This window comes from Penaeus vannamei, chromosome 27 (assembly GCF_042767895.1).
Source record: "Penaeus vannamei isolate JL-2024 chromosome 27, ASM4276789v1, whole genome shotgun sequence".
Lineage (NCBI taxonomy): Eukaryota > Metazoa > Arthropoda > Malacostraca > Decapoda > Penaeidae > Penaeus > Penaeus vannamei.
In genome coordinates, this window is record NC_091575.1 from 23,912,089 (window position 1) to 23,922,088 (window position 10,000).

General features: G+C 41.6%; 2 protein-coding genes across 14 annotated transcripts in view; one reads left to right on the plus strand and one right to left on the minus strand.

The window, feature by feature from the left end:
- LOC113827311 (kinase suppressor of Ras 2-like) overlaps window positions 1–5,975 on the minus strand; it is a 29,228-nt gene extending 23,253 nt beyond the window's left edge. For all 8 annotated transcript variants that reach the window (XR_011399675.1, XR_011399674.1, XM_070141027.1 and 5 more), the window contains exon 1: window positions 5,721–5,975. Coding sequence is in view for 6 of the 8 variants with exons in the window: in XM_070141027.1 (XP_069997128.1) it covers window positions 5,721–5,975 (255 nt within the window). In the remaining 2 variants the exon portion in view is untranslated. The remainder of the gene's footprint in view (window positions 1–5,720) is intronic.
- Window positions 5,976–6,154: 179 nt separating this feature from the next.
- Window positions 6,155–10,000, plus strand: part of LOC113810336 (S-formylglutathione hydrolase) — an 8,308-nt gene continuing 4,462 nt past the window's right edge. The window contains exons 1-3 of one of the 6 annotated variants that reach the window (XM_027362016.1): window positions 6,411–6,558; window positions 9,304–9,344; window positions 9,758–9,852. In XM_027362016.1, coding sequence (XP_027217817.1) covers window positions 6,426–6,558; window positions 9,304–9,344; window positions 9,758–9,852 — 269 coding nt within the window. In that variant the 5' untranslated portion in view covers window positions 6,411–6,425. Of the gene's footprint in view, window positions 6,787–9,303; window positions 9,345–9,757; window positions 9,853–10,000 lie in introns of all 6 variants that reach the window. The other 5 variants (XM_070141028.1, XM_027362017.2, XM_027362018.2 and 2 more) reach the window with 5 other exon arrangements.

Here is a 10,000-nt window from a genome sequence, read left to right on the forward strand (position 1 = left end):
ATGAAAAAAACAGCATAAATCAATTATGTATTGCAACTTATTCCAAACACTATCAAAATTAATGATTAAAAGTCCAATTATTGACAATAAGAGTATGTTTAATGTTTGAAACAAATAAATGTGCTAGACATCTAAGATCATAGAGCACTTTGGTAAAGTATTGTGTTGAACAGGGTAAGGAAGGGTTAATGATTAGATAAAAAGTGTTAGATGTCAAAGATCAGAGAGTGTTATGGGATATTATGGTAGTGAAAACGGAAAAGAGGGGAGCAAGTCAAGTAGAGTATAGATTTGTAAAATGGGGAAGGTTAAGTGGGTAGAGGCAATTGAGTGAACTGCAGTGTATCTGCCACTGGCAAAGGAATAGGTACAATGTTCAAGATGTCGAAGATTAGAGAGCATTATAGGATAGTTTGGTAGCGAAAAGGGAAAAGAGGGAAGCAAATGAAGTAAAGCAGAGATTAGTAGAATGGGAAAGGTTAAGGGGGTAAAGCAATTGAGTGAATTGCAGTGTATCTGTGACTGAGGATGGAGTAGGGACATTATTCATGGAAAATAAAGGTGGCTCTTGGAGAAATAGGGGGAGAAGAAACCAGGGGATGAGGAAAGAGTACTATGGAAGGTGGTGAATTATCAGGAAGAATATCTGGAGGGTAGGGGTCTAAAGGACACTATTGTGACAGAAGGGATCTGTGTGAGCATTCACGTAGGAGCGGTATATTGGGAGGGTGTAGGAGGAAACTCGAGAAGGTGGATGGATACCGGCAAATTCTTTATGTTTAGAAGAACAGAGGGATTGGAGGGTGGATGAGGGAGCAGAGTGTTCCCTTGGGCCATCTTTAGGTAGTTTTGGATGTCTTCAAGAGTTTCTGGAGGGGAGGGGAGGCCTGAGAAACAAAGGTTCTCTTGTAAGGAGGAGAGGAGAGGATAGATATCTGAGGAGCAGAAGAAGAGAAAGGTGTAGGAGAGGATGTGGTAGGAGAGGGTGGAATGGAATATTTAGATTCCCTTGGGCAACAAGTAAAGTGAGGAGGAGGGGTAGGTATCAGGGAAGTGGTAGAGATTAGAGTATCTAGACTTCAACTGGAAAAGGAATTTTACAGGGGGATTGGGCAAGTAAAGGTAGGATGGTTCATTGTATAGGGAAGAGATACTGAGGGATATGCAGAAATATCTTGTGGAGGAGGGGGGGCAGAGCGATAGACTGTTTTGGAATAATTTGAGAGAGAAAAACGTATGTCTTGCTTCCTGTCTGGCATCACATAGAGTAAGGCCTAGTTTGTATCTGAGGACTACTACCTGACATTCAAGCTTATAGGCAGAGTAGCTCCTATAAATTACATTACAGGAGTCTCCACAGTCAGTTGGCACATGTGCATGACTGAGCAGGGCAATCTGAACGGTCATAACAAGGTAGGGCACATAGAGGGCAGCAAGCTGTGGAGTTACAGTGTTTGGCTGGGTGGCCAAAATGCCAATATTTCTGACCCTGATGAGGAAGGGGATGATATGGTCAGACATAGATGGATAATCCACCAATATAAACTTCATGGGGGATGTCATGTCTATAGAAGCTAATCTTGGCAATATTGACATAGGACTTACGCTGGCCTCTGGGAGGAATAGTGTAGCACTGTACTGCTACTGCATCATAATCAGCAAAGCAGGTAAGTAGGTCATTTTCACAGTCAGACAAGTTTTTGTTGTAGATAGGACAAGTATTTGAAGGGATAGAAACAGTTCCAGTACAAGTATCAAGAGAGGGGTGAGGTTCAGCAGGAATGGGTTTGCCACTGAGGTCAGTTTGGGTAGATAGTGTACAATCTTGGGATTCAGATGTAACTGTGACAAGGCATGAACGATCAGAGGTAACTTTGCCTATTTGTTTTTGGAGGCGCTGTTGAACAAGAAGGATATTCTCAGAGTAGGGGGCTGTGGGGGGGAATCACAAAACAACAATCCCATTTGGCAGGGCTAAAGAGAGTACTCAAAAGGTTTGCAGAGGCACTAGAAAGACATGGGCAGGGCAGGAGGAAGTTGGGGTATTGTGGAGTGGTGTAGTTCTGTGAGGGGGAGGACAATAAGGATGAATAGTAGTTATAAGGGACGAGAGGATAATCACAAAAGACTGTGCAGTAAGAGATGGAGAGGAGAATATTGGGAGAGAGGAAGGGGTGTATTCTGGAGGTTGAGTAATAACCTGAGTGGGTGGTTTGGAATGGATAGAGTTGTCAGTAAACATCAATGAGGGGGTATTAGCATCAGCGGTCAGAGCCATGGTCAAAGGTGGGGCAAGGGTCAGAAAACCACCAAAATCAAATTCAGATGGGCTAGTTGATGAAAGGGCAAGCCTTATGCCCTTATTAAGGGTAAAATATCTTCAATACTGGCCATGGTGAGTCTGAATAAAATGGGGAAGAGAAACAGTCCACCCCTCAGGGTCCCAAAAAGGGATAAGGGCAATTAAACAAGAGAATACCAAGCCCATGGCTCCCAGAGGCTGTTCATGACAGACACAAAGCCAGTAAAATCCTTTCAGCATGGCTCTCATCCCTTACAAACGGGACCGAAGAAGGGGATGAAGAAGATATGGAAGAGGAAAGGAGAAGAGAAGACCAAGCAAAATTAATTGAAGTGAAGACTGAGGCCAAAGGAAGGGGTGATCCCCTACCTTGGGCCTCAGTCTCTGTCTCCTAATCCCCCCATGACAACAATGAGCTAGGTATTGGGAAGGGCATTTAGAGGAGGTTAATTGTTAACCTGTTATATTTACAAGGAAGAACATTTACTTATTTTGCATATATAAGTGAATATAATAATAAATAAGCAGCATATATCACATGGTAACTAATTCTCAAGAGCATGATTCTTAACCCATTCGTCCCGAGTGTCACATATATGAGACACAGGGAAAAAATAAACAGTTTCGGGCTGCCCGCCAGTGCGATGCTGTCTCGGAGCCGTGCTCCGCGGCAAAAGCGGCGGGCGGCTGGGCGGGCGGACAGACTCCGGGGAAGCTCCGCCCGCCGATTTTGTAGCTTCCCGGATTTTTTTAATTTTGGCTACAAAATGTACCCCGGCGCGGGTGGGTTAAACTGAAGGGTGTAACACTAGTAATTTCAATGTTGGGAGCAAGTCTTGAGCGGAAAATAAGGAAATTCTCCGATCATATCTACTATTTCAATAAGAGCATGGGTTTCCACTTAGACATTTATAAAAGCTTGCAAAAGTATCACTTTTACCAACTTAAGTTTCTTGTAGTTTGCATAGGCTAAATATTTTTAGTAATCATTGATCCCCTCCTTATCCCTCAAAGTTCATGGGAGAAGGGGGAGGTTTACTTGTTCCGAACCTGTATGCTTCTCATTCACAAGCCTCATTCTTTCCCAGTCTCTCTCACTTGCCTTCCATATTTTTTTCATTCTTTAGAACATGGGAGGGAATTTTATTCACATAAACAAGGGCAAATCTTAGGGGATAACAGTAAGATAGTCAACAACTGCTGTTCGAGGTTTAATATCTAAATTGCATTTCAATGTCCATAAGCACTGAGCACATTCCCTTAGAAGCTCCTACACAGCAGTCATGTCATATTCCCTGGCAGTACACAAAATTCATAAATTCCGTTAGATTTTTATTGGGTATTGAGGTCTGTCAAAACATGGCTAATTTCTACATCAGGAATGGCTCTCTACTATGAAACAAATATTCTCTGAGATTGGTAATTCTTTGTCGATACTTCATATACAAATATTTCTTTTTAACTTACGGGAAGTCCTTCATTTTACCCAAGATCATAGGATACTTCAGTCAGGGCTTTAAAAATAACTATTCCTAGTCCCCTTATAATGTGCAATAATCATAGTAGTCCCATATATTCTTTAATATCTTAATAATTTTATGACTATGCAAATTAATAATTCTGTAGGCTATGGAGGTTCTAGGGAAGAGAGAAGAAAATTATATCTAAATTAGGTTCAGAAAGGCAAAGACATGAACAAATTGATTAAACCACATTTATCTACGGTTATACAAGAGTTAAAAGATGAAAAATGAATGCAAAAAAGCAAGGAAACCCTGAGAGAGTATGCATGCAAGTAACAAAAGGAAGAGCTAAAGAGGTGAAAAGCTAATGTTAGTGAATGAATGATAAAATAATGAAAGGAACTGTAAGAGAGAGAAGGATATGTGTTCAACAGCATTAACACCCGTCAGCCACTGGTCTATCGGACAATTACTGGAACCTCGAGCAGTGACCAGCAAACCTCAACTTGTGATTTCGGAAGTAACGAGCTTGTAAATCAAAACTCAAAGTCACGGAGGCCATAACCATTGCTTAACAGTGAATAGCCGTCAGGTTGGACTTGAGATTCCAGGTCTTCCATCCCAGATAAGTCATTTTCAAGTGATTTGGATAGAGCACAGCCACTACAATTATGAAAAAGTAGTACCATTTTGTAAGCCACTGCAAGTTCATTTGGTAACAAAGCATGAAATGGTGATTAGTTTATAACAAAGAATGAAATAGCAGTAGTTTTTTCATTACATCTTTGGCATTTTCATCAACATCAGTAACTATGAAGTTACTAAACACGGAAATATAACAACCTCAGCATCTGCTTTGACCTCCTGCCTAAACAGAAAATCAGCAGAATGAGGCAACTACCGATCCAAAGTATCCATAAAATAATATGCCAATCACAAGACCCATTTCATTTGGCTCTTGGCCTGGAGTTTGTGCCAAATATTTGAAATACATCACTATTTTTGTCAACATGGAAGAAAGCATAAAAGGCATAGCAGGAGTAAGTGGTTATACGAGCTATGTGATACGGCTCATATTATGAAAATAACCTGGTAAGATTTATCATCAAAAAAGATTTGTGTTGCAGAATATATTAGGCAGATTTTTGTTTGCCTCCACTGGATTGCTCCTCACATACACGTTACAAACATATTTTGCATCTTTTTATACCGAAATGTTCTACATTAGACAGAAATAAAGTACAAAGTACAAAGCTTATATCCCTCCTTGAAAAATTTAAATACCCGTGGTTGTCAAACTTGCTGGCTGTGGCAAAGGATATTAACATGAAAACTAATGATTTGAAAAGCAATTGAAAGTTGGAGGTAATACAAATTCACCAAAACATGTAAAAAGAGAACAAGGATATGGTCAGTGATGAAGACCTTGGTTGTCATGTTCTAAAAATTTCCTGACTTGGCCTTGGCTCAAACTATGTGACAGGTGTGGCAGGGTGAGGCTCAGACATGATGGAACGGGTGAAATACAGATGCAGAAGCCTTACTATAGTGTCATGAGTTGTCATGCAGGAAGTGAGACTGGGTAAAGGTGAGATGGGAATGAAAATGAAAGACAGGGAGAGGCAGAGGCAAGGGTGAAAGCCCCACCTCAAGTGTCAAGGGTGACACACAGCAGGGGAGCAAAGGAATGTTTGGATGAGTGAGATAAGAGTGAAAGGGCAGGAGTGAAAGGCAAAGATAAAGACTGAAAGGGAGAAGGAAGGGCGGAAGGGCCCCGCCTCAAGTGTCAAGGGTGACACATGGAGGTGGGGCAAGGTGAGGCAGGGCGAGATAAGAGTGAAAGGGCGAGCCTCGAGGGCCGAGGGGCGCGGCCCCGAGGCGCGGTTGGCGAGGGTGCCTCGAGGAGGAAAGGGTGTGCTAGGGTGCCCGAGGGCCAGGCTGAGGGCAGGGCTCACCTCGAGCGTGCGGATCTCCTGCTGCGTGAGCTGGGCGCTGGTGGCACACTGCGACCTCAGGCGTTCCAGGTGCTCTGCCTGCGAGGCGATGAACTGGTGGTGGGTCTCACACGTCTCCAGCGCCCGCGCTATCACCTCCTGCACGCCCACGTCCACGCCCACGCCCACCTGCTGCTGCTGGTGATGGGGTTGGTTGTAGCCATCCCCATGGAGCCCTCCCGCCGCCAGCCTCCCTCCGCCGCCGCCCCAGGACATGGTCTCCCTTACTATCTGTCTATAGACACTGCACACAAGACGAGGCGCCGTGACCCGCGCGTTCCCTTCATGCTTGGTCGCCGCCTCTCCGCGCTGAGCCGTTGCCTTACACAGAACACCGAGCGGAGCGCCGCACACTGGCCGCCATCATGGATGCCCACCAAACATTGCTCGCTCGCTCCGCTGCGTTCCAGCAGCCGCCCCCGCCCGCTCGCCGCCCGCCGCCACGGGCCAGCAATGTTCGGAATTGCTACTGGGGCCACACCTTTCCGAAAGGACACAAAAGGGGCTTATTTACTTGCTGTTTTGCAATTTCCCAATGGCGCAGGCTGTAACGCATATCAGCGAAGAGGAAACGTCTCTGTGGCAATAACTGACATTTAAAGAGATGTTAACAGTCCTTTTTCTCCTTTCCCTTATTTTTTCAAAAATCCTTTTGGAACTACTGCGATGGTCATATATATGATTCATCCTGACTTCCGAAGTATAATCAACGGTGAAACAAACGGTTCGGTCAGAGAAAACGGGAACGCCGCCGAGTGTTGTGACGTGCAGCTGCAGGAGTTCAAGTCAAAAGTTTACGGTAGAATTTCTCTCTTTCGCCACGGTGATCTTCTCACAATTCATACTTTTCAGAAACATAGCATGCCGTCGATGGGGTTAGAGTTATCGACACACATGGTCTCAGTTTCTATGGTCACAGATAAGGCAGATAAGGGTAACCGGCCACTCCCGGGCACAGGCGCTGGGTAAGTTTCAAGGTCGGCTCCTTCGGCAGGATAATTTTTATTAAAAAAAGGACAGGGAAAGAGTAAGAGGATTCACGAAGCCAAGAAGTTGGAGCGTAGACTTAAGTACATTGTCGCTGTTATGCAAATCATGTTATGGTTGATCCAGCATGTTCTCGTGGTTGTGCAACTTGCAAAGGAATATGCAGTGTACTTGACAATGCCAAGCTAATATGCCGGCCATTGCAGTCCTATTATTTGATACGAGATCTCTTTATTAAATTCGCAAATCACCAGGCCAATGCAGTCCTGTTATTTGATTCGAGATCTAATTACTAAATTCACAAACTATCAAAGTCTTCGGTACGTGACATGAAATTGAATTATAGCTTTATTTGTATGACAGTGAGTTCCATGATCACCAGGATAAGGTTATGATATATTGAAACCAAGACATTTCCTGTGCAAATTGAGAATTTTGTTTGGGTAATATTTTGGAATAGTTATGCCAAATGGATTATGCTGATTTTGGCATCAATGGATTCCTTTCACTCTCTAGTTTCCAAATTATTGATATACTTGTCCCCGACACCAGGGGATGGCTTGAAAGGTACCAAGAAAACTATATGATGAAATTTGAATAATATACACAGATCTGGTCACTAATGCAGGGGGCTGTGCCACCTGCGACCATGCCATGGAAGCTGCCGTCCCTTTACCCCCACCCAGGAAAACAAAGAATCCACATATTCATGGCAGGAGAGAGCCTTCAACTGTCATGCTGGAGTGCCTGTTGCCAAGTCCATCCGACACTCTCCTGCCAGGAATACTTGGAGGATTCTCTGTTTTCCTAGATGGGGGGGATGGTGGGCGGTAGCATCTTATGGGGGTTCACATGTCTAATTACCTAATGCAGGGGCACAGCCCCCTGCATTAGACAATATAGTGACTATGTGTATATTCATATTTTACCTGGTATTTTCATGCCCTCCCCTGTTATCAGGACCAAGTTTCTCTAATGAGGGGATTTCTATGCAATATAATCAACATATTTGCATTGTAAAGGGCGAGAGAAGTCCATTGATACCAAAATTGTCAAAATCCATTTGGCAGAACTATTTTTAAAAATTACCAGATATAGAAATATGGTTCTTATAGCAGCTCTTTCAACCTCTTTCAGCCACAGCAGCTGTAACTGTGTTGTTTACGACTCTCTTTTGGTTTATGTTGCCGAGAACGACTTACATAGATAATAGGAAATGGACACCATCATCCTGTAGAATTTAATAGTCATAAATAACACAGAACATAGCTGCTGTGGCCTCATAATTGACAATAATATCCACTGCATATCACTGTTGAGGGACTAAGTCCACAACACCTTCACACAACCAAAGTTTTTAATGTTGCATTGTCTTTAAGTTGGCACAAAGTGCTAATAATGGGAGTTACAGGGGAGCTTCCCCCCATTTCTAGGAAAAAAATTGAAGGTAGGAAAAGTTAGGTTTGTATTTTCGGGTTTGCATGACACCTAAGTCTGGTTTTGGGACATCGTTACTCTCATTAACAAATAACTGCTTCTTGACTTATAAGTCAATCTGCTGAACTAATAATGAAAATATGCTATACACAGGCTATATACAGGTAAATAGAAGACTTTTTTAAAAACTAGAACATGAAAACTCATTCTGAATATGTTTAAACCACAAAAATTAAACCACAAAAAGCTCACATGGCTCAGTGTTTGCATTTGAGCATCACGGTAGTGTTACAAACCCTCCCGTTCAAGCGTAATCTTTATAGTGCACAGAAGAATTCTGTATTTTCCAAAGGAATGCAAAGCAGAAGAGGGATCTCCTCACATAATTTTTGAAACTATTCATTAGGATTACATTTGGTTTGTAGGTACAATAAAAAATCTATTGAATGTGCTTCATCAGGAAGAGGTGCTGCCAATTGATTGATATGTAGCCCTCTTGTTCTTAGAGCCAGTTGTGCTGTGGTTCATAAATTCCTTTATATATCAGTGTATGCATTTCCTATGGGACTGTAGAGAGTGGCCTTACTACTTGATGCAGCCTTTGTAGACAAATTGATATAGTTCATAGGATATAGAGGAAATACTTCTATCAGAGTGGATATAAGTAGGCATACCAGATATTGAAAAAAGCTATACTAGTCAATTTATTACTGTAGTTGGTCATATCAGCATATGGAAAGCAAATGGGAAGGATAAGCATATTTCTTGGTCTTTAATTTCAACATTAACAATGTCATAAGAAAAGTGTCTTAGTTTTCATCAGTCTATTGAATCCATAAACTATATATTATGGAAGCCACTTTGTAATAATCTTAAATAATGCTTTATATAGAGTGAAAAAATGAATATATAGATATAGAGAGAAAGAAATCATATAGATATAGGTAGAGTGTTGTATGCATATGTATATACATATATTTGTGGTAGTACATGTATTCATATATGTGTATGTATGTATCTATGTAGACATACACTGTATATACTGTATTGGTTTTTAAATAAGGTGATAGTATGCCATTTTTTGTCATATAGCATCAATTGATTACAAACTTGCATTCAGGTTATGTCATGATCTCTGCTACAAGAAGCTTTGTTAGAAGTGTAAGTAATGATGATAATAGACCATTGGTAATCATCCAGAATAAGGCAACAACCTCTGTCTTACAAGAAAATTTATAGCAGTTTTGTTGGCTTCTGCCATAATGCACAGAAGGGAGTCCATGGCATCACTTGATGTGTTAATTATCTGGATAATTACCATACTGTTTTTGTCATAGGCGAAGAGTATTGGTTAATGTGAATTATATGATATTTTATCAGCATTTAACTAGATATCTGATTTGCTATTGAATTTTCACGGGTATGAATGATTATCGTTACTGGGAATGTTAGTCAGTACCTCATTTTACCCTTAGTTAAGATTTGTGCATTGTATTACAAGAAACTTTCTCCTTTTAGTATTGCATTAAAAGGAATTGTCCTGTTATTGTTTCCCTCTCTGTCTTCCCCAACAGTTGCATTTCATTTGGTCTAACATCATGGCAAGCATTAAAGAGGAAAGTTCCAACAAGGTCTTTGGAGGCTTCCAGAAAGTCTACTCTCATGAAAGGTGAGCGAGAATATTATGCACTGGTTGTCTTTTAACTTGCTTTTATTCCTTTTATTTAGATATGGATCATTAACTTAATTTTCATCATAAGTATGTGAAGACACCTATCTAGTTCTTTTGCCTTCCAAAAATTGATGAAAAGTTGAAT